At 41.5% G+C, this 26,187-nt stretch overlaps 1 protein-coding gene across 1 annotated transcript in view; it reads right to left on the minus strand.

Moving 5' to 3' along the window:
* The window catches only part of LOC122396787, a 78,166-nt gene that overhangs the window by 50,630 nt on the left and 1,349 nt on the right, over nt 1–26,187 (minus strand). The window contains exon 2 of the mRNA XM_043395460.1: nt 22,148–22,390. Coding sequence (XP_043251395.1) covers nt 22,148–22,390 — 243 coding nt within the window. The remainder of the gene's footprint in view (nt 1–22,147; nt 22,391–26,187) is intronic.

Consider the following 26,187-nt stretch of genomic DNA (forward strand, 5'->3'; position numbering starts at 1 on the left):
TAATAAATATCGAAGGAAAATGTAATAATAATTGCAAATCAATTTCATAACGAAACGTCGAAATACCCAGCATTTTAAAATTAAGTTTCAAAAACATTTTACAGCGAGGCAGTGATGTCATTCGCAAGCATATGTAATTATCTCAAAGTGCTATCGCAATTATAGGACACTCTGTCGGAGTACCCTACTTTCATCGAAATATTTCAGGTTTCTCTGCACAGCGAACATTTCTTATTGGAAAATTATGATTCTCGCGTTTCCCGCATTTTCCTATCTGTTTCCGAGCTAATGTCCACTTGTTCGAGTGCAGCGTGCGTATGAAAGCGGCAGTCCAACGACAGCGACGAAGGCCGACGCGCGTCACAACGCATCCCGCTCGGGTTAATTTGCAAATGGTTCCGGGATTAATCACGACGCCCATTAAAAATTCCAGCAACGAAATTCTCAGACGCGGGGGATGACCCGCGCCGCGAGCGCGCGCGGAATATGTAATACAGGTATGATTTTGTCGTCGCGTGCTAAAGTCAACTTCCATACTAATTAATTCGTCGATTTAAATTAGCGGGAACTCGTCGTTGCTCCGTGGTCATTATTTCGGTATTGATTCTTGTCCGAGGGACGTTTTTAAACAAATTTCGTAACAAGAACGTTAAAAAACCTATTCGACTCGAACGTATCCAATTAGCGACCCCGAGGGTTTCTTTCAGCGTTCCTTTCAATCAAGATTCCACGGTGATTATGTTCGTTATTCATGGTTCTATCCGTTCAGCCAGCAGATAGCTTTCGATCGTAGTAAACGCTATTCACTGTGATCCTGTTACTCGGACGACAGTGGTCCCCGCATAACAAATTTAATCACTTTGAGATGTAAACGTAACGCACGTGGATTGTAAAAATGATTCATTTTCTTTAAATAGAATATGTCACGTATCCACGATTGACCTCTGTTTAATTTTCACTTCTTGGTAATGCTATCTGTCAAAATACGGTTACAGATAAGAGCGTTGAATATAATATTTTAGACAAATATTTAATTTATAATCTGAAATATATTCATGTTTAATGATAGATATTATTTTAAATTGTCTTCAAATATTACTGCAGTAACTAAAATTTACGTACGTATCATAATTATTTAGTTCGGTTTATTGAAACGTAAGTAACTGAAGGTTTTAGCTAACGAACAAAATTCAGGACCGAGGAGGTTAACGATGGGCAGTGAATTGTTTCTTTGAATCTTTTCTTCGAGGCTGCTTAAAACTCTGCGTATAACAAAAGTAACTAGAACAATACAATTCTGGGCCGAAAATTTCTTTAGACGAGAAAGATGGGTCAACATTTGCCTCTTAATTACCAAAGAGGTCATGTAGTACGTGACTATGGAAGACGATGTTTCACGTGCATTAGTACTTTAATAGTATTTATAAATTAGTAATTTTCAATTTTATTTCATAAATAATCCAGTTTTATCACAGACCAGACGTATATAATCAATAAGAATATGTAGCGTCAAAGTAAATTGCAAAATAAACATAGAAGGGAGCATAAATAATAATAGTTTGTACACTCATCGGATAGGGGATAAAATGCCCTTTAAAATGAGCGGTCGAACAAGCCGATAGCGTAATTAGTTCCGGAGATATAGCGATTTTTGTTTCAAGTCGACCGCGTGACCAGGTACGGAAGCGCGTAATCAATGACCGTGCGCGCGCGTAAATACTAAACAGTGCGTAGTAAATTCTTGGAAATACTACGCCCGAAACTAGGTCACGGCAGTCACGTTCGTGGGGTAGGTCAGCACGATGCACGTGCGACAAAGAGGTCCGACGCGTCAGACGGAGACAGAGATAGTCGAATTAAGAAAAATTACCTTTTACATAAATTACGATATCTCGAAAACGGAAAGTCCGATCGGCAAAATTCAAAAACCACTTTAAAGGGGAAGCTTTGCCGCTGCTAACAATACCTCAATAATTGATAAAGCACTAGTAGTTTCGGAACTGCACGCATCTAAAGTTTCAGTATTTTTAATGCGCGTTAATCGGCTCTCGTAAGACGGTGCGTGAAATTTTAAAAATGACCTCTTCACATAAATTACGATATCTCGAAAACGGAAAGTCGGATCGTCAAAAACCAAAAGCCATTTTAAAGGGGAATGTTTACCGCTCCCAACGATGGCTAAATAATGCATAAAACACTAATAGTTATGGAACGGTCATTTATTCTAGTCAGTTGTTTTAGTGTTAAAGGGCCACGCTAGAAAATAATCTTTTTTTGTGTAATAAATGTATCAAATTTAAGTTTACTTTTACTATTATTCAATAGTCACCGATTCACATCACTTTCGTTGAGTTTCCAGTCCGTCCTTAGCAAACTATTATTCACACGCGCTGACCATACAAAGGGCACAGGACGATTGTGAATCAGGTCCCCCTAATTCACGTTAAATTAACTATTCCGTTGCTGGTTATCCACGGTCTAGCATTCGTAGTCTACCGCGGTCATTTCATGACGATTTACGGAAATTTCACGTTTCTGGAAATTATGGCGACGTGTGTCGAGAAGGGTTCAATTGCGAAAATTACATCCATCAGTGAGATTAGGTATTTGATGCAGGTTTGAATACAAACATGCTCAAACAAGAAACAGATTATGCAACCAAATATGTTCCAACGAAAATTGACCATGAAAGTCAACATCTAATTTCGTATAAAAAATTAACTAATATAATTCCAATCGAATAATTTATTTGCCACTTACGAAATAAATTATGTATTATAGAGTTTTTAACTATACAACAGGCAGTGAACAATGTCGGTAGTGAGTTTATTAATTTATTGACCGTAGCATTTGATTCCATGTTTAATTATTAATTGATTCGAATATACATTTAATAGCTGTAATTACGAATAGCGATAAAAAGTACCCCTTTAATGGTGCGAGCTCTATTACCTGCTATAAAATAAAAGCGTAAAACGCGTGAAGAGGCGTGGGACCGTTCCTCCTTTTTCTCCCTTCGTTAGCTTTCAACTGATTTGACGCGTGCAGCAACCCCCGGGGGAAAAGAGTGGAGGGCCTCGTGTCTCGAATCCGACGGAATGAAATTTATCGATTGAAACTGATTCCCCGGCTAAAGCGGAAAACTACCGGTCACGCTGTTCTTCTAGTGCCGGAAGTTATCGGGCAGAGATTGCATTAGACCCAGCCACACGGCACGATAAACGTACGCTACAGTTCAAAAGTCTTACGATAGCCACCAAAATGTCGCGCAAACTTGGTTGAAATTAACGCAATCACTGGGTATTTACGTGACAGAAAAAGTGCTATGAATATGCGTGTGCAAGAAGAAACGAAAAAGATTCTATCCAAGATTAGTGACAAAGAAGAAAGTCATGAAAATGTAAATTGAAAACTTAATTGAATGTTCTAAATAATCTATTCTTTTCCTTCTACTTTCAGAATGAAAAGAACCCACGTGATTCAGGACAAAATCCTTCGAAGAATATTTTTATTCGAACAATTAACTAATAATTATATTTAGACTGAAGTACATTTATGTCATTATTGGATTTATAGCTTGCAAGTAATTTATAACGAAGTTTGTAATCTATGTAAGGCGATGAAACTTTGTTAACTCTAATCCTAACAGGATGTTAGTGGCACATTCCAAGTTTGCGTTACATTAGGGTCTTAATAATTTAATAATACATAAAACATCGTTAAAACATAAATCATAGCTAATGTACTATATAAAAAATTTTTTAAATATTCGTTTGCATTGTAAAAACCGAAGTAACTGTTTACGCTGTAAACATAACCTGTTTTTCCAACCGGAGAAGTAGAAATCCTCCTTAAATTGCCAAACATCGCATCCTATTGAACTCCCTTAACGAACGAGATCCAGAAGCGGAGATGAATATTTCGAAAATGGGTTAGGTAAATTTTCGCGAAAGTCTCGCAAGATTTTATCGAGCAAAGGCAAGAGAAAGTCCGACGACGGTTTTTGCTGGAAAACTGAACCGGTTCGGAGAATGGAGGGCGAAACTGCGGGAGTAGGACAAAGAGTGGACGTCGAAGCAATAGGTGGGAAGGAGACCGTCTGCGCTGTTAGTAAAATAATAGGAACTTTATCTGGAAGTCCGCGAGTTCGCTCGGAAACAATTATATGAGGGTTCAGGGCAGAAGTAAGGTTACCGGGAAGGGAAGCGGAAGTGAAATAGGAGGGTAAGGGCGAAACGAAGAAGGGAAACGAGACGGCGAAGAGAGACGGAGAAAGAAAGGGGTTGGGTATTTATATTCATTAGAAAGTAAGAAGCCAGACCAGGCTAGAGCGCAGTTGCAGCTTGGAAATGCTTAATGGGGGTTTGCACCCCAGGCGTTTCGCCCCGAGCAGCTATCTACGCGAGCAGGAAAATGTCTGGCCTCGTTTTGGATCAGTTTCAGGGGTTTCTACAAATTTCCCGTATTGCATCCTCGCGTTTCAACGAGATTCGTTTCGTAGAAACCCGCGGTTCGCGCGCGGCGAACATTTTCCTGCTGCTATTTAAAGTTTAACGCGGCTTCCACGTTAACTCGCCTTTTTATTTTCTTGTTTTATAATGCCGCGAACACCGACCGCTATCGTGTTCCCCGGCGAGGAAAACGCGATTCGGCGCTACGAGTAGGATGAATTTTTAGTATAAAGACTCTTTGACCCTGGGCACACTAACTCCCGGAGTGCGAATAATAGAGCGTAATAGAACAATGGGTATCGCTCCACGCGTGATACGGATTTTCCCTACCGTGGCAGTTTGCTTTATTCATGTATAAAATCTGAATAAAGTATTCTTCAAAGAATCAAGCTGAATATGCAGTGAAACATCGCTAGTTACGAAACAGCTACGCGATACGAACACCACGGTGTATCCCTTCGTGTTTGGTATTCATACGGAAGTTCTATTTACAAAATAGTTACAGCATCCACTTTAATTTTCATTGAATTATTTATGAACATCGAGATAGGCTAGTCTTATATCCGAGACTGTGCAAACAACTGGAGTGTAACTTGTAAAACACCTGAGACTACAAAAATATATTTTCTCGTTAATTTTCATTTTAACGAACACAAATTTTAAGTTTATTCGTGCACCAATTTCCGTTCACGATTCGCCCGTAAATCCATTCTCAGATTAGAATCGATTTACGCATTTTTCATGGTGACATCCGCATTTTTCCAAGCGAAACCGTGGGCAGAAGCTACGATAGTTTACGTATGGATCAGAAAATTTTATTCGTTCGTTTAACCGTGACTCGCTGTATTCCCGTCGAATGACAAAACGCATTCCACCTGGAAGGAACGTATTCGCATGCAGGATCTCGGGGAACGTCCATCGATGAACCGGGGCTTCCCTCCTCCTCCCCCACCTTTCGTCTACAAATCGCAGCAATTCGACGAGGATCGGTTGTTACGCGATGTTTCGCGGGACAAGCGAGTCGTTCGAGTGGGCCTCCATGAATTCACGAAGCATCGATTTCGAGGGAACGACGAACGGAAATAGACGGTGAGAGTCAGATCGGATCACCGCCGTAGGATCGATGGATCGGCGTTCCTTCGCGACGCGAGTCGTTCGTCGCGATAAATGACGCGCGAAACAATGTTGTTCCTCGTGGAAACTCGCCCGTTTCGATTCCGCTGGCTCTCGTCGTCGCCGGTATTTTGAAATTGAAATTAGGGAGGAAGTTAAACAGCGATCGCGAACCATTCTTTCCGTCGAAGTGGATCACGTACGCGGTTGTCGATCCTGCATTGTTGCTTAATAACACGGAGCCAACGCTAGTCAATGAACGTATCGATGTAATATACAAAATACCACTGCGTGCCCTAATGAACGTTTAAGAATTTAAATGAGACATTTCGTTTGATACGAATGACATCGTTGGTAAGAATTCGATCTCAAAAATGTAGCTGAACGATGCAGCGTTCAAATTACAGCGAAGACAAGAGACACAACTTATTAATTTTTCATCGGTCGCGAGAATGTCGACTCCCAGCTGATGTATCGACGGTTCTATCAGAGAATATCAAGCGTAACGACAACGTCGAAATTTTACGAACAGAATCCATTTAACAAATGTCTCCCGTCACGACTATCGATGACAGCGTTTCAGCTCGAAGCTTAAAATAAATGTAAGCCTCTGAGTTTTTCTCTGACAACCGCTATTTCGTTACTTGGAACCCTCGATCAAAAATCTTGCTGTCTTGTTAGCATTCTCAATCTAAAAATTTTACCATTGCACCAATGGTTCCAAATCCAGGAAAACAATTTTAACATTTTGATAGTTTCATATCCGGAATATACACGATACACAATTTAAGTAAGTTTACTACAAGTAAACTCTAATACCTCTAAACTTTTGTGTAGCATTTATTTATGTCTTAATGGAATTCAGTATGAATGGAAAGTCATATAAAATTTAATGTGAGTGAAAAACTAAAGGAGGGAGAAACACGGACGGTGAATCGGAGAATGTTAATCAATGTCCCTTTGCGTTGCAACGGAAACCATTAGCCCCGCGTTTTCAGCCCCTGTGGATAATCGTAATGCACGACGAGAAGACGGAAGTTTTCAATCTCGCTAATCGATGTCTAGAAACTTCTTCTTGGAACACGAAGACTTCGAAACTTTCCTACCCTTCGCTCACCGAGTTTCGGGTGCGTGCGATTCGTGGGCTGAAGCAACACAGGGGATGATTTATGAACGGACGAAATTTGTCCGTCTTTTTGGGAACCAACAATTTATCCGTTTCTATGAAAAACGAAATACCGAACACTCGTGTATTTTATTAGTTCAGGTAACACATCAAGAGAATTTTGTCCATTTTAAAAACACAACCATTATCTCTAATAAAATGCAAAACAAGTTTCGTACAACAAAACGCATATTAACGTAATTTTGATATATTTCAAGCAAATAGAATATCAATTCCGTATTTACAAACAGGTTTTAATAACATTGAAACTTTTACTGTAATTGGCAAACATTTTGGTAAAATTACAATATTATGTACTCAGCGTATTATTGAAAATGATATTTTTGCAATTCATGTAAAGTTAAACGAGAAACGGGCCACAGCCATGAATTTTTATCTCAGAAGCTATCGAACATGCTCAGATTATTTTTTTTTTGTTTCCATCGAGTAGAATTTGCTTTTTTTGGCTAAGATTCTCTTTTAATCTGCAATATTCATTTGTGCAGTTCGTACTTTTATACAGGAAAGAAATTTGAAACCAGCGAATTGTTAGAAATTTTGTAGAATGCGTTCTATTTCAATTTCCACGAAATCCCTAACATCGATCACAAAAAGCGAACCATAAAAAGTAGAACGGCCCATTGTTTTCGATGATACGTAGGTACAGGATGTCCGATAGCTGGTGATACAAGCGTCAATATGGCAATTCTACGCGAAAAAATGGATCCATAACACAAAAGAAATGTACGATTGTGTAACGCATTTGTCTGTTTCCCGCTATTTGTACTCGATGTTCTTAAACGTCGATTTTAAAGCAATATTATCTATTTTCTGGCTAGTTATAATTGATAAAACGCCAAACTTAAGTAGAAATAATGAGTAATAACACGTCGAACATCTAATATTGAATTTTTCATTTTCCGAATGATTCACTTTCACATTCAGGTAAACTCAGCAAAATTCTTGTCTAAATTAAAGTCAAACAAGGTTATATACACCCTCGAGAATATTATGAGATACACTGTAAAATATAGGGATGTCTACAAATATGCAGTTTGGTGAATTTTCCAAGTATAACCGTGTAAGCTTTAGATCCGATCTATGCGACAATATTAAATTCCGTGCGTGTTTATATTTACCGCGTTACAAAGCACGTTCCCGCGAAGTAAATAACGTATTTTCGATGAACTGAAAAACGGTGGAAGGATCCTGCGGGTGGATTTGCAAACGATCAATCGTCGATGATCGACGCGCGATACTCGCGTGATCGAAATTTTTTTTTGTTTTCGAACTTCTTTAATATCCGTCGGACGGAAATGTCCCTGCGGCTGCCGGATAATTAGTATTTTACATCGGAGGATAGGGAATGGGTTCGCGATACTCCCGCGGCGATATTAATTTGCACTTTTAGAGGCGAAATTAATTCGCGAGAGATCGATGCGTAGAAATCCCAGAGGGGGCGTGACGAAATATGGGGGAATTGGTAACTGTGTCGGTACGAAAATGTCGAATCGCACGAATTCGGCCAACGACTCGATTTAATTCCCAGAATTTATCCAGCTGGGACCGCGATCGGTTCTACTGTAAATATTGGAACACAATTATTATCGATTAAGTTATATCTTATAGTGTGAAAATGTGTCTCTGTTATTTGGTACTCGAAAGGATGGAATACTCCAAATTAGTATTCTCGGATTAAGGGTAGTACTGAATCAATCGACCAATCATCTGAATATATCCGCAGATAATCAAGAGCTGGTTGCATCTGACGCAGGAATTAATTCACCACGGGTCATGGGGAACAATTATTACGACGCTCACGTTCCATTTCCTTACGTGGCCCACGACCGACGTCTAACCGTGAGTAAACACGACCAGCTGAATAGACGGATATTCATACGGAACCAGCGATATCGGAGGGGTTCTTCGATGGGACACGGTTCGAGACTTCCATAATGATGAACCGAAGTCCGTAGCATATACGGCCGATATGTTACTGTCCGCCATGACGGCGTCTGGTCGCTTGCAGATAGGCCACGGAGCAGCAGTTGCACGGTTCGCCCATTCCCCTCCATATTAAGTAGTTCAACCATGCTGGAACGCGACTGTTGCTTCGCTAAAAACGTCTTCGATGCAACTATACATGCACATCTGACAATTTTGCTTCTAGGATGCCGTTCATAAATTAAAGATATTGGATTTTCAACTCGACAAGCTCTCGAAAAGGGTGCCTGATCGTCGATACTCAAACGCTGAGTATTAGATTAGTTATAAGAAACTGACTATGTTATAGTTAGCAAAATACTGTAATAGATCATTTTGATTGTAAGACTGTTAAGTGTTAAAATTGCTGATGTGGAAATCTGTGCCTCAGGAGCAGCGAAAAATAATTTGAACACGCCGAAAGGGATTAGGAAGAGACTTGATAACACAGAACCTACTCGCTCCGCTTACCGTGAAATAGGCTTAGAGCCAGCTTCCAATCTCTCTAGAGTTGTGGTCACCAAACCGTCGCTTCTGGCAATGAATTTACTCGCTCGCGTAAACTTACAGTGGTAAAAAGGTAAATTGAATTCCTCCAACGATTCATTACATTTTTTCCCCCCTACGGATATTGATATTGCAAATTATTAAAGCTGCGTGGAGCGATGCCTTAATGTAAGGGCAACATGATTTTCCATTAAAAATTAAAATTAATTAAGTTTCCACTCGTTATAAAATTGATGTAGAAATTCGTATTCTAATACGAGGTTGACGACCACTGCACCAGGAGAGGTTTCCTTTCCCGACGCGGCCTACTTTAAGTATCCAAATCTAATGACGATAGCAATACGGAAAATGATAATTGTGGAAACGTAATTTTCGCGATTCTGTGTCAGCAGCTGAATGCAACACCTATCCGCGTTCTTTCATCGCGATGGTAACTTGGTTCGTTAAGTTGGATTTCAATTAGTCACGGTTAATGGCCGTTCGACGGTGTACGTGTTCGAGGTTAATACGATTTTTAATTTTCCAGCCTGTCTGTAATCCTTTAACGTAATTACGCGTTCCATTGGAAAAACCATTTGAGGTAATTACGCCGGGGCGCGAAAGCGAGCGCGCGCGCATGAATACTTGGATACCCTGATGCATTGCCAGCTCGATGCTTTTAATCGAGTATTTAATAATTCCCGCGTTTCGTGATTTCGAGGGTCGATGACGGAGCGCGTTTTTAATACGAGGCTGCGCCGCGTATGAATTACGCCGCGCACCGACGCTGCCGACGCTACAATTCAATGAACGCGATTCTCTGTTCCGTGTCTACAACGCTGTCCCAATTTTAATCAACGTAAAACCTCTGATTAATGCGCCCGATGCTGCGGGGGGTTTATGACCTGTTTAGATAAACCTAGTAGCTCCTTTTATTATGTCATTCACCGAAGTGGAGACTCAAAGCAGACGCCTTCCGAACAACCAAGCGTGATCCCGACAGCCTTCCAACTACCTTAATTAACTCCTTTCAAGATGTTTCCCCATCACTCGTTTCTTTCCGCGATTAGACGTACGCTTTCTGTCATATTTTTAAAAGTACTGTATCTTTTACCATAAAATATGTTTACCAATTTTGTATGGAAACCTATTCGACATTTGCTTCCATCGTTTTCTAGATAACAAGTAACTAGGTACTAATAAATCGTTTTGGGATTTAATAGCTTTTGATTCGTAAACATCAATCATAAATACTCAATTCTTTCTTAAAAAAGATTTCAACATGAACAACATATTTTTACGAAAGTCTCGATGGATTCGATAAGACCCCCTTCGCGGTTTAAACAGGGTTAAGGATTAAGTAGTCACTCGAATTTGCTAGGACAGCTTTGTTGAGGACTCGAGGTTCCGCCGACCACCCCCTTCCGTAAGTACCAGCTTTGCACCCCCAAAGTCTATAGCTGTTAAAATCCACGTCACGAAATCCTAAAAAATCCTATTGTAAACAATTCGGGCTTCGCGGAACAGCGTCGCTGATTACATAGGCGAGCGGTGGGGTTAAAGCGGACCACCCTGCATGCGGGCGTTAATCCCGATGGACTGCGCCAGCCAGAACACGGACAGTTGTTTACCGAGTAACGATTAACTACGGAGATAGGGAATGCAAATAGCCCCGAGTCCCGGGAGGCGTTTGGTTTCACCGGATGGCCCGTGGACGTCGTCGAGTATCGTCGTGTGTGCAGCGTCTGCTCTCTCCGAAGACATCCGCCTCACGAACGCCCGGTGTTCGAGGAAATTACTATTACCGGTTAATGAGCTACACGGCAAAGTGCTATTTAGTTAACGAACGTTTTAAGAAAACCGACTGTCGGGGAATTGGCTGTTTGCGCCGTCCTCGGTTACGTTATCCAATCGGCTCGAGGGCCAGCAAAAGAGGGACGTTGCATTCTCGAACAAATATATCGTTAATTGCAACGCTAGACAGACGATCTTGCGACATCGTTATACGATCCTTAACTGCTCTATTATGTATTATCGATAACTGTTCGAACAATATCCTTTGAACTATATGAACTTTGAATAGTGAGTTTCCGACGAGACATAAATACTAATACACTTTGAAGGGTTGCGAATGTTCCGAGAAACACAATAAACAACGAGTTTTACGAGCAAGCTTGTGCTCTTTACGTTTTGGTGCAACGATTTGGGAGGATTCTCAGAATCGCGAGGTACACTCGACAGAACTTTAAAGCATTTTTCTCAAAAATGTAAAGTCACGAAGCACTGTATATTATAATTTTAAAATCAACTCACGATCTATTTTGACAAACTCGCTATACAATCTTAACGCTTCATAGCTGAAAGCCCCCGGCGAGCAACAATTTTCTCTACGGCGTAGGGACATTATTTCTCGCTAAGCAAACATCTAAATCTTGGGACCGGTTCGCCATTGTGAACGGGAGGAGGAAAAATTCTAAACTCCAGGTCGTAAACTTTAACTTTTCCGAAGTAGCGCCGAACACATGTTGACCCGAGGGAAAAATCCCTCCAGCGAAAGGTCCTCGAACCGTGTTATAAACGCTGTCGATGGCTACCACACTCGAACCATCCATCTCTACCGCGACAGAAAAGCCCCGTTTCGAGGGGGCTCGTCCCTCTGATTGGGACATTTGCCAGGCCATCGGGTTCATCGGGTGCAATAAGGGCCCGCGGAAAAGCGTTAAACGATCGATTATAACGAAGGGTTAGGGACCAATAGCCGGTAACGATGTGCAGCAAAAACGAATGAGCTTTCAGCCGCTATTATATAAAATTTGTCTAATGGCTCGGAGAGCACGCCATCCACTTCTTCTCTTCTTCGCTCCCTTTTCGTTCTTTCTTTGCTCTATTTTCTGCACGATACCGCCGCTCTCTCGGCCGGCAGCTGACCATTCTTTCCTTTTCTCCGTCTCTTTCTTTGTACCGCGCTTCACCCCCCAACCCTTTACCCACAAACTCGCCATCCCTCTGCTACTTCACCACTGACGCCTTCTTCCTTTCTCGGGGAGTGCGCCGTGGAGTTTGAAAGAACTTAAAATAAACGGCGCGCTCTGGCTACCGTTTCTCTCGCCGCTAGACAATACTTTCTGTCCCCCGCTCTCGTCTTTCTCATCATTGTTGCTTCTGGGGAACCGAAACTTTTGTCTCCGTCCACGCAACCTCCTCGTACGTGTACACGCGTACACGCACGCTCGCGATAAACCTGGAAACACCGACCAGGGGAGAACCAACAACGTACGCGACCGACTCCCTACGGATTACGACGAGCTTTCGCACGAAGAATCTATACCGAAAATACGTACGCGCGTCGACGAGCTTTCGAATATTTTTGCCATCAGGCCTCGCCATTAAAGATAAATTACTACGTTTCATTGCCTCGTAAGTGAAATACGATTCTTATTATCGCTCGTTTTGCCAGGATGCAAAATTCAAGCGTCACTGTTTGTTGCGCGTCACCGAGGACCGATATATCTCGCCAACGTCTCGAGGTACAGGTAAATAGTTCTCGACAGAGACGTTTGTAAATGCTCACGTGTTGCGCGTCAGGGGGCGAAAAGTCTCGTTGCAACGAGAGAGTACGTCGTAAGGGATATAACTTTTCGAGACACGAACCATCAAAGTTTAATTTTAAACGGCGCGTGCAAGTATTTCGCGGAGCTAGTCGACGCGAGAAAACGCACCGTTCTGTGTTTTAACAAAGTCAATTTCCTGGCTTGATCCCGTAACGCTACTAACGGGACCAAGTTCTGGGTGACCCAGTATTCCTAGCGAACGTTGTTTGTCGCGTAATTCTTTTTCTACTCTCTACCCTTTTGCAGCGCGCGACACGCTAGCTCGAGCAATAGACGATGCTCGTCCACGATCAAACTAATTATTTCGCTGCTCGTCTCTCCTTCGAATAAAAAGAACGCTTTCGAATTTATAAGAATTAAGAAACTGCAGTATTTACTATAAATTAATATAAGTTCCTGTTGAGCGCGGAAGCGGACACGCCGCTTCCAGTACCGCGCTCAGCAAAAAAAAACCTCGAACAAAGCGAGATTTATGCCAGGGAAGAACATCGATGTTAGGCACTCAAGAAACACACGTGCGTGCCAGTACTCCGCCCTGGCATAAATCTCCAAAACTCGCAACTAGCTCCTAACTCCTCAAGGCATTGTAACATAACGTGCAGGCCTAAACAAAGGCACGGCCACGTGGTGTTTATGACAGGGGCTGGGTCCGTCGGCAGCGTGCTGGCCAAAAATCCGGCATCTGCAGGCCAGCCCAGACCTCTGCATAAACTTGGCCACTTTCTCCAACGACGACGACAACGACGACCAGGAAAGCAGGAACGCTACCATCGAAGGCAACACTCCCACGCTACACGCACCCCCTTCCAAGGGCATCGCGTAAGGGCGAGTTGGAAGGGAGGAGACTGATGAGAGTCTTGAAAAGGCCCAGCGCGGAGAAAAACGGGGACTTGGTTCTGCAACATCTACGAACACATCTACGACCATCAGTACTTGGTTCAGGACTTGGAACAGAAAACCTCATCAGCTACGCACACATCTTCGATCATCATCATTGCGAACCAAAAATAACCTGAACCACTCAAATAAAGCTTGTACATAGTTAACTCTCAAATCAATCAATCTCTAATTCCTCCAGCCGGAATAAGTAAGTTATTTCGGAAAGACGCGAGCCCGACGTTGAGTGCCGATCGTTACTCAACGGATACCGCGAGCCGCAACAGTTCCATATAAAGAATTAATATGATTTTTTGTATATATCTTGATTACTATGTTAACATGTTAAAATATTATTGAATAAATGTAACAAATGAAATAGTTCACAAACGTGAAGAATACGAACGACGACGTCTGCAAACGTGTCACTAAACAAATACTCCAGATTTTGCAAGGAATCTATTTCGCCCCGAAAGTGACGGATGACTGTATTATAAGAGTAAGAGAATATTACTGAGCATTCTGAAAAATACCACCTCTCTCTATCTTCGATAACGATTTTCATTGCTTTCCCATCGACGTGATATACGACAGTCTGACTAGATTTTCAATTCCCGTTTGAGAAACTCAGGTGGTTTCGATTATGATCCATTCCAACACGACATTTCCTCTCGGAAGTATTTTCGCCGCGACGAAACGATGCCCGAGGAACTGTCGTTGAAATTTCTGAGCATCGGGGAACGCTTTCGAGATTTTCGCAAATATTTTCTTATCCCGTTTCCAGAATTTATAAAACGCGATGCTTCGAACAAGTATCTGATTACTTTGGCAAGTAAAATTGAATTTATTTAGAACTTCAGTACCCACGTGAACCATCTAAAACTCGCGGGTATTTACAAAAGTGGACGAAGTTAACGCGAGCGTGTGCAAACTTATTTCGCGGACTGTTTGATCGAAGTAAAGGCGATCCGAGTCCGAAGCCACGACGATTCCCCTAGGAGACAAGAGCCACGTTCGATGTTATTTTAATAGACAATTAAGTTTCCCCAAATACTACGAACTTGCTTCGATATTTGAATATTCGCTGATTTATGTTGATTTGAAAGGAAGTGAAAGTGTCTCCAACACATCAATGCCACACGTGTGAAAAAGTTTTCCAAAAATATATAAAAAAAGCACCTAAATATAAGACACATTCAACAATATAATTGTTAGGGGATGAAATGCTCATCTCGTAATGTGAAAAATACGATGTTTTGATTTTCGTCTAATTTTTGTTCCCTTTAGCCAACCCCCAATAAATTTAGAGAGAAATTTGCAACAGAAACTGACGACAGTCGCGTGTAACTACGAATGTGCGATGTGGGTGTGGGGGGTGGAAAGTCCGTCGACTTTGAATAAGGTCCAGGTCCTTTAATATTGACTTTCCAGTCTACGGTGAGAATCGCGTCGGAAATCTGAAACTCCTGGTCTGTAGTGGATGCGCGGTGTGCGGGCGGGAAAGAGGGATGCTCGAACGGCCACTATACTCCTCTTCCGCCATTCGACCTTTTCCGAACCGCCGTCCAACCCCCGACGTCACGACTGCAGATATGACAAACGCACGTGGGCCCTGAAACCCGTATGCACTGATAACGACGTTATCGGGCCGACGTAGAGCACGCCTGTTATTCTCATGATACGCGAACGCGCGCTGATGCAACCTGGTAAAACGTCACGCGTTACCCGGCCAGACTGATTTACTATTAATTAGTAGTATCGACGCGGAAAGACAGCCGTCAAATTTCATTCGTTACGGGCTGCTGCGGTTGTCAATGGGTCGAAGGATGACGTCCCTTTTCGAAACGGTTGCACAGTAAATGAATCGGTAAATGATCGTGAAATATTTCTGGCAGAGTGGGATGGTCGGTCAATTAGCAGAAACGCGAAATGAAATTAATATTCCACGACGGAAACAGTTTTGGTTGCGCGATAGTTGAAAAGAACAGTAATAAATCGAATCGCGATCGTTCGACGGGTTGTACGCGCACGGATATTTTTTATCTAAACATTTAACCAGCAAGCGGACACAAGGGTAACTACGGCATTCAAATTTTCTATTTGTATATACAGTTTGTAGTGAACATTATTGAAATATGCGGCTATCGCATAGCGTCAATGTTTATTATTGCTTACACCAATAAACCAAACAGGACACGCGACGAGTATATTAATTATTCATGAATAAATTAGCACCGAATGCTAGTGAAGCCGTTTCATGTGGTTCCTCGTACTTTACCATTAAAACGCGTTAGGTATATTTACTGTACGTAATTATCGAGGAGTAAAATATTTACGTTTACGAAATATAAAACTTTCATGCGGGCATACAAAAATACTAATTACCAGCATCTCAGGCGACACACCCTGTATACACTCAAACTAATTTAACAAGAAATGTTGATGAAATTGCTTATTAAGGCCCAATGCCGCGCGAACTTGAAAAGGCCGACGACGAAAGTACTCCAAGGATTCACGCGTCGGCGCTCAAAGTCTAATCGAACGTAAAACACCTGATTACGAATGCTGGTGCTGCAAACTGCTCGCAGGACCGATTCAATGCAGCCACTTACCCTTGCGCCCAAGTTAGTAATAACCGGCTATGCAAGAAGAAGAAGAAGAAGAAGAACGAACGAAAAGGAATCGACGAGAAAGGAACGCGTTTTACCGGGTACTTCTGGCGTCGGATAGAAGTCGGCACAAAAGAAATTGAACCTGCTGAATGCTCGCGAGGACAAGTCCCGTCACAAAGGCTTCGAAGTCTACCGAGTGGCACTCGAGCGCGCGTTTCCCTCTCGGATCATCCTCAACCTCAAAACTCGAGTTCACCTGTAGACAGACGATCGTCGTTCGCCTTTGATTAATAATTCGCCGCTCGTGGCGGAATCCGACGTCGCGGACCGAGTCGTTCCCGATCGGGACGGAAGCTGGGGTAAATGAACCGAAAAGCGGCCTCGGACTCCAGGAATCAACAGCGTTTCGAGGAACTACTTCGAGGATCTTCCTCTAACCCGTTATCCGATTTCAAGAATGCACGAGCGTCTGAGCTACTCGACGGCTAGTTAACGAGTCATTATAAACTCTTCTTAACGAGGTCTTGTGTATTAGGCGTCTTTGATTCAAAGCACCCGCCCCGATTCGCCCTGGACTTTAACTCAACAAGGATTTCCCAGCACGGTCGGGCGAACACTGTTGCGGAGAAGAGCACTCAACTTGCGATCCATAAACTTCTTGCTCGCTGGGCGTTGCTCCTTTTCCCTTGCTCCTCGTCCTCTACCCTCAGTGTTTCTTTCTACTTCTGCCCGCCGGAACAGCCCCGAGGAACTGCGGCCGAGTTTAGTGCCGAAGAGGTGTCTGTTTGAGCGGAATGCTTGTCGAAAGTATCGCGAAAGAATTCGGTGTCGTTTTAATTTAAAATATCGACGATTGGCGCGCTTAACGGGCGGTTCTTGCTATTATTTGCATCCGCTAGGTTCGCGGGATATGCCAGAGCAGATAGTTTAGTTTTCAATTTATTTATCATTATCTGACCTAAGCTGGAAACATTCGTTTTGAATGAAATTTAATTTCACAAACAATTTAGAGTGGATAAGCGGCTTATACGGAAGCATGCTTTCCTCTGAAAATAGGTTTGTAATTCTCTTGGCACACCCTAAATCGCCTTTACACGTCACGCTTTCCAATTGCATTGCACGTACAATCTCATTGGTCGGTTCGCCAAATCCCTGCATCCTCGATCACCGATATCTATTTTTCAATTTAACGGAAAAAGGAACCTCCGAATGGGAACGGACAGCGTGCCGCGGTGCCGGAAACAAGACGTCACGCTTCCGTTCGCCGTTAAAAGGCCGGTGGAAAGCAATAGGCACAATTTCCACGGCAGCTCCGCGGGATCAAAGTGCTCGAAGCAAGGAGGAAACGAAATTTGCCAGACCTAACCCGCCCGTCTTAAATTTGTCTCCGGCGCACAGGATTACGGGACTCCGATACTCCGATGCCGGACAAAGGGGATCAACGAGCATTCTGCGAGGGGTATGGATTAAGGCCAACGAAGAAATTGAATTCACTGGAAAATCCGTAAACGTGAGTAAACGTGAACGGAGTCGAGCAAGCCGACGTGTTCCGGACCGCACACCTGACACCGCTACCCCCAACTTCATCGGCTTAGATTTCTATAAAAACTTTTTTTGCTTACTGTTTCAGCCCCACACGACGACCCCTTAAATCGTTTAAGCTGCCATGATACTCTAAAAATGGAAATACTTTTGTGTTCTGTGCTCGTAACCTTTCTTTTTTCCACGGACCCTCTTGACACTTGCCCCCTTTCGCAAGATGACGTTATAAAATATCATTCGAGACAATATTTTCCGCCGAATAAGAGTTTTTTTACAGTATTTCTGATACTTCCAAATCTCTACAGAAATTGATAGAGAATTTAGAATTCGTTGGAAAGGTAAAATAAAATCCGTGCAGTGCGGAGTAAAAAGTGGATAAAATAATAGAAGAAATGATACGATAGAAAGAGTGGATTAAACTGATTAACGGGATCGCCTGGAATCTTTTTAGTTCCGAAAAACAGACACACGTGTTGAACAAAAAACACGCCTGTCATTCATACGGGAGCAATTCATTATTATTCCGCGGGCGTCGTTCCGTCATGGCGCCGTGTAATGGGTTTTCCAATGCAAAAGAACCTCAAAATAGTATTTCCAGCGCCACGTCTGTACGTCTGTTCCGTGTGATTCGTCAACCGAGAACGAAGTTACTAGTAGAAATTAGTGCCTTTCGACTGCGACCAAAATGAAATCGCGCCGGTGCAACGATAGCTTTCTGAAATTCGCTGTTCAGTAACGGACGAATTGTGTATCAAAAAACCTAACCAGCATCGGCTAGGTTGAAATTGATCGAATTGTCACGTTTACAAAGCAAACACAGGAACTAAGGAAAAAAGGAATCGGTTCCAAGAACGCATTACAACGGAATATATACGTGGAAAGCGTACAGGTTGAACCGTGTTTGAAAATGTAACACAATCGCGACGGATTTCTCGTTATTTTTCCTCGCGTGCCATCGAGATAATAATTTCATATAATTTCATCGGTAACGAATAAAAGAGGAAAAAGGATTTACTGCAGTTCCCGGTTTACATTTTGCATTAATTATACAAACGTCACGACTTCCACTGTGAAATTGTTAATTTACTGCGTGTACAGTTTTTAATTTATCATTCGATACTTACGTTTAAGTCCCGTATAATGAAATGTTTTTACGAGATACGATAAAAACAGATATAAAATTGAATTGAAAAGAGAAAGAAATTAATACTAATGGGTTGGCGATTACTGGGATATATGATTCGTTATATTTTGGTATATTTTTATTAGCACTATACCAGCCTGGAGTAAAAATTGTATGATTCGACAAAATGGATCCAACATATTATCCAGAGTTTCTTGGAAATTTTCAATAGCTACTTGACAAAAGTTCTTTTATAAAAATGAAATATAGTTGACAAGATGCTGTACTAAATTAAAATCGAAATGATTTTGATTTCATGGTTTGGATATCCTCTACTTTGAAAACTTCCAGTCTGTAGTGCAAAGCCACAGCACAAAACTGTCGAAGAGCAACGTGCCATCGATGCCGCTGTCCGTTTTCATTTTAAGGCGTCGCGTCGCCGTACTGCTGCCGTAAATTTCATCCACGGACGAAATTTATTTTCTCGGGCCCCGCAGATCGACCGTTAATGAATTTCCCGATATTTTACAAGCCCATGGGGGGCACGCGTCCTATCAGAGCCACGAGCCCGCTGAAAGCGGCTTTCTCCTCGTCTGCCGCCCCCCCACCCACGCATCCAGCACGGCTCCAGTATTTAAGAGGGCACATATATCTTTCTGAGAACAGCCCCTGTAACCCGTGGCCGGACGGTTCCAATTTATTTGCAACGTTGGCGCATCTTTCATCGACCTTTCGTATTTCCTCGAACGCATCTTCGAATCCACGCGAACCGGCTCCAAACTTCCTTCCCAATGCAAAATATTTGGGAATCGCACAATCTGGTTGAAAGTGCTTCTAATAGAAAATTATACAGAAAGACTCCAAAACCGTGGTATAATTAAAAAAAATAAACAAACATAATACTCTGAATATACTGCATCGTCCAAATAAAGAGGTAGGAGTTATTTTTTCAATAACAAATAAGGATTCTATTCTGTCTCTGTGATTGTCACAATAATCTGAATTTCCAATAAGAGATTCTTTTGTAATCGACGTTCTACCGTATTATTAAAAACAATAAAATAGACTATTGTTAACGCACTCAAAAAATTCCCGGTTCCTCGAACGTAAGAAAATTTTAAGCACCCCAACGACATTCTAACATCGTTTTTACCCCATGTTCGCAACCAGAGAACTTCGCCAGAAGCAGAAAATAATGTTTACTTTTCGCCGCAAAACACACCCCTTCTCAGTTAATTTTTATCCTTATCTGCGGAACGGATAAAAAGAAACATTGATCGTGTTGTGAACGAGAGAAACAGAAAGGGACGGAAGTTTCCAGCAGAGTTGGGAAGAAATAAACGAAAGAAAATCTCTAGTAATCCCCGAGGGAAGAATCGACGCAACGCTCCACAATTTTTTCCCCTTAATTAACGGCTCATCGCAGGAGCGAGAGATTACGTTTAATTAGCTTCTCGGAGGATACCGAGAAAAAGAGGAAACGGATAAGTTTGTCAAACGTGCACTAGCAAAGTAATTCTCGCGGTGAAAAGTCCCTATTTGCGAACAATACTCCCGATTCTAGGACTTTATACACCTAGGTATTTTGGAATAGTATAGGGTTATTGTTGTAGTCCTATACGTTTTATAGAATTTAGTATCCTTAAGTTTTGAGACATTTAGACTGTTCTTGTAGAACATCCTGCAACTTCAACCAAGAATTTTGCTTCTCAACCAAATCTCGACAGACGGTAAGCGTCAAATCACAATTCCTTTGATGCAAAAGACGAGCAATGTGGCATGAAAATTCATCAAATGTTTCTGCACGCGGACAAAGTGTCTTTCGGTGTACCTTAACGCTTCGATAAATTCGAAGAACATCGAAGACTTCGAAAAAGGATATGCGATTTCGAAGAATAAGATCTAATAGAAAATATACACTGCAAAGGAATTGAACTGTTTCGTCCATTGTCATTTCGCCATTGAGATTTTATTACCAGCTTCAAAACGTCTGTTGTGCCTGATAACAAACTATATACAACGGCCCTTTTTGAAAGAATTCCACTGTTTCGTGCGTTCGAGTCGTTTTAGCGAAAGCAACGCATGCATCTGGTGCATCTGCTACATCACTGTATACACTGTTTGTATTCATGAAAGTTTATAACAAAAGGTTTCGCCTGAATGCATGTTACCTTTATAGCCAGACGCGTCCGTTATGCAAAAAAATTTAGAAAATTGTCTCGCGGAATATATTCAGACTCCGCTTTTAAATTAAAAATAATATTCCAATCGAACGTATCAAAAATATCAATAGTCGTACACAAAAAGAAAAGTCGGTTTAAAAATTCAGAAATATTTTAGACAATATAATGTAACGAAGGTTCTCCATGGTTCTCAAATATTTGACTGTAGTCGAGAACATTTTTCTCTATGCAAAATAAATAACAGACGTTAACTGAACAAGAAACCGATATTAAATGTCCGAGTGGAAAATTCAGCATACCACATAACATTTTTAAAAGTAGAAATTCTCTCGATTCAATGTATTGCTCAGCCATGTGTGAGATCAGTCAACAGTTATGAAACGCAAGCAAAATAATCGTAAAAGAAAATTGAATATAACTGAAACCGCAATACTTTTAGCCTATAAAAATCGCTTCCTTATCTTCCTGACTATATCATGGAATCTCTTACTTTTACACCCTGAAACGTATACGCGCTACCCACGATATTATTGGCCTCTTTTATGCCACGATTCTATATTATCTAGCAACCATTAACAGACGATCGTAAACAGTAATATAGCGGAGTAATATATTCCCCGGTATCGCGAGTCGTAAGCAGGTTCCATTAATCGTCCAAGACGGAGGAGTACTTTTATGTTAACAATTTCTACCGATCATAACGTGCAAAAATTTCAGGTAAAAATCTTGTAACGTCGACAAATTTACAAGTTTTAATAATTCGTTTGTCGACACATACTCTTTGTGCTAACTTGTAAAACTTGCTTTATCAGTTTCGTTTCACCATCGCCGTAGAAATTATTGGAATTGAGTATTAACTGACCGATCGTGCAAGTTCTCCATCTGGACGGAACTAGCTCGAAACACGAAATTGGTCCTCGACCGAGGTCGAACTCGATTTCGAACTGCCATCGAGCTCGAGGATCTTAGAAACAATTAATCTCTATTCGTGGGGTCACTCACCTTCGGGCTGATGGGGCGTGTAGATGTTCAGGTAGAGGCAGTCCTCGCTCTGGTTCTTGAGGTACGGCAACAGCTTCTCCAAGTACTCGTAGCGTACCGGTTTCACCTCGTCTCGTAGCTTTGGCGCCACTTGCGGGCACACGGGAGCAAATTCCAATGATTGCCGTACGCCACGCCATGGTTCTGGCGATCTAGGCGGGGAGAATCGTAAGGATCCAACGGGAGGCTCGGCGTATGGAACTCCTGGAACATTACGTGGTAAGGTACAGTGATTGTCCATTGGTGAGAAATTGGTTTTCGCGAAACAGCCGCTTCGATCGCGGTGACCGTAGTTTCTGTTCTATTTCAGAAACTCTCGATAAGAGTTACGGTGAATCGAATAAGTCCTTTCACATCTAATTCCTTTGTAATTACTTTAAAGTTTACTTCAAAGTATACAGGGACTTAAATCATGTATAATGTATTATACGAAAAATCGAAAGAAATCTTAACACGACAGGTGATTTATTATTTATGAAAGAGAGTCTGGCTCAAATGTAGTTAAATTTTAATCAAGACATATGTACATACGTATTTTATTACATTAAATCGTCATTGTTTCCATTCTCGTATATGTTAAGCTCATTCTTATTGTGGGCTTTGATCTCCATTTGTCGCAAATTAATTGCATGGATTTGATCGAATCCTCCTGGCTTGCGAGGCCCATGATCGACGTCGTAAACCCGATTAGTCGGATCGTCACCCACCAATTTAATATTAAGTGATTAATTGAACTCGCTAGTAGCAGCTGTGTTTGTAGATAAACGTAGGCGAAGTTACACGCACGTTTTTACTTCTTTAGAAGGAAGGAAATAGTTATTTCTATAAAAACTTTGGGGAGTTTAATTTCATTCCTGAATTATTAATATTTTTTTGATCTTTCGAGCAAAAGGTGGACAAATTACATCGAATAAATGTTTTTAAAATTTATGATTAATTCATCTCGAAATCTGTTTCACTAGTAGACGAATAGGATTTTACAGACTTTTAAAGAACTTTACTGTGAAAATAGAGTCACATATAAACGCGATGCTCGACTAATTATTAACGAGGTCCTGTGAAATTTTCAACGACCTTCCTCGATCATTACGCGAGCATCAAATATTCAGGTTAGGTCGCAAAACAGTCTTGTTTGCAGAATCTTGCTTTCATCCTGCTTGGTATAGTTCGTGTATTGTACGTGTTCCTTTTTTGTTCGTATACAATGAATGAAAACGTTAAATAAAAAAATAGAACACCGAAAGCACAGAAAATTCTTCTTCAGAAAATAATCTATACACAAAGAATATATTATTAATTGAATCGTTCGAATACTCATATGATGCCCATTTTAAATTTAACATAACTGATATTTTTTAAACGTCAAAATTTTCATTTGAAAGCGTACGAATTCTTTCGCGGCTCGCTAAGTGTGAATAATCTTTATTATTAGGGATAAGTACTATACTAATTAGCTAAATGAAATCCTAGAAATTTCTAAAGTAATTTTCTGGAGAATTAAATCCATAAACGCGATGCTTGAATAATTCTGAAATAACGAGGAGCTGGTATAATTATTAATGAAACAAAAGGACCTGTGAAACATCTAACGATGCTACTGGAGCAACGCGATTTCAATAAAGGTGCACAGAATTTTCTTTCTCGTATTCGTAGTGCATCCATAATGAATAATCGATATAAACTGTATGATTAAAAGTTTCACGAAATGTTTCGCGGTAGATTTCTAAAATACCTTCTATTATGAATGCTATGATGCACTGAGTAGCATCAAAATTTCCTCCATTTTAACGATGTAACATAAAAATCGGAAATAAATCCTGGTAATCATTTAGGAGGAACCACGAAATTCACTTCCCGTTATCTCTGAACCGTCATTTTCGCCCAATCGTTCGTCGAACGATTTCCTCTTTTTCCCTAGTTTCAAACTGAAGCTAAAAGAACAACGCTTTGCCTCGCTAGAGCCGATAGAATAGGAATCGCAAAAGAAACTAGACTTGATTCCTACATTTACTTATCGCGCCACTTTTGAAGACTGGAGAGAAGGATCTGAAAGCTCTACAAGTGTAGCAAAAGAAGTAGAAAAACACTAATTAATCGAATGAAGTTCTAAAGGTCCCTAAAGTACTTTTACATAGAGGAATCTTTAAAGCTAGACTCAACTAATTAGTTTAGCGTTATCGATAACAGTAAAGGGATAAAAGGTCCCGTGAGATATACAACCACTTTGCTAGAGCAACGTAAGCACCCAATAGCGGGATACACAATATTCTTCTTATCGTTTCCAGTCAATAATCGATATATCAAAACGGTCTCTCGCTGGAAATGAAAATCCTTATTGTTAGCGAGAAGATCGGGTCTGGGTTAGATCTGGCGCGAATCCTCGCAGAGGCAATCACCGTAAAGTTTTATTGGTCCGCGTCCGGATCGATTAAATTGATCGCGTTCGTCCAACATCCGTGTTAACACGTTTCGCGTTGGCGGCAAGGATCACGGAGATCCATTTTAACCGATTCTCGAGTAAATTGGATTCCCGGGCCACTGGTTTCTACGTAAAATATTAAATTGCGGGTAGCCTGAGTGGCCGGTACAAATGATTCGAATTAAAAACGTGAAATTGAAACGACCTCGAAAACTATGATTGTTCATCGAGGTACTTGAACGCGGCGTCCATTTCTATGACAGAAATTGAGACACAGACAGTATGTAAGTGAAAGACTGTGTAGAATGAACAAGAAATAATACAAATACTTTTATCTTTCATAATTTATGATACAATGCTATTGTAACTCTTATTATTGTAGAGTATAGTGTGTCAACGTAAATGCAGCAGCGAATGTAGTTCGGAGTTATTGTCAGTTTCCACCGGAACCGCTTCCACGCGAAGAACCTCGTCGCGAGAGTACGTAGTGGACGTCGGATCAGTGCCAAGTAGTGATGGGACCAATTCAACCAAATTATTTATTAGTATCAATATGTATCGATTAAAAAGAAAATGTCTTACTCTTCAAGATGCAAGTAAATATTGTATCAAAGAGAAAGTCTGCAATTGCATTCGTTTCCATGGAATGAAGTTTTAAGAATACAGTTTTGGAGGAATTTGTTTGCTTGGTCCAATTAAGTAGAAGTCATGACGGTCCATTATTGCAGGAATCTTATTTCGCTTATTTACTGGGAGCATCCATCGATTCGCGATGAGTTACAAACGAGGGAATTTTTTTTACAACTTTCAAGAATTGACGCGTGCAATTAATAATTTGGTTGATGTGAGTACGTTTCGGTCCCATCGCTGATGCCAAGGAATGTCACGGGCTCCCGGAGAACTCGAGAAAGTGCACGGCCGTTCCGACGAATTCAGCGTGCACGCGCGACAATCGGGGAACAGGGCAGGGGAGGCGTGTATTCCCGAAATAGCAACCACCGGTCCTCGTTCTCGAAACCTTTGACGTATCGGGATTCTCGAAGCGCGGATACTAGGCAGCAATGCGAGCGAGAGAGCCTGATGCGGCTGCGAGGAAACTTTCGCTAGCTGACCAAAGTTCACCGTATCGGCGAACGGAAACTAGAAATCGCGGCGTGTTATCGCCCCCCCCCCCCCCCTTTTCCGCGGTAGCTGCAGGGATTGCGGGGTTCGATTGAGAAAGGGTGGAGGGACTGTGATTGGGCCCCGAAGTTCAAAACTCACTGCCGATGGTACGTTAACCGATGATTGTGAACGGATTTCAATAGCCACGATTGACTACTCCGAGATCTAAGAACGTATTTTCGACTATGCACACTTGCTACGCTGATTTACATTTCGGTGAAAATTTGCTTTCGCTGCGGTATCATTTCTCGAACGCTGTTCCACGTTTACGTACTCGGCGCGATTTCGAGAAATTGACTCTTGAAACGATGGTGCATTAATGAATACAAAATCGAGTGGAATGATTTTGTGAAGTACATTCCTTTTTATTGATAATCCTAAGGTACTTCATGGGGTTGATAGCTTGAGCGAAAAGCGA

The sequence above is a fragment of the Colletes gigas genome, unplaced genomic scaffold (assembly GCF_013123115.1).
Source record: "Colletes gigas isolate AHSC1104 unplaced genomic scaffold, ASM1312311v1 Colletes_gigas_Sc00008, whole genome shotgun sequence".
Lineage (NCBI taxonomy): Eukaryota > Metazoa > Arthropoda > Insecta > Hymenoptera > Colletidae > Colletes > Colletes gigas.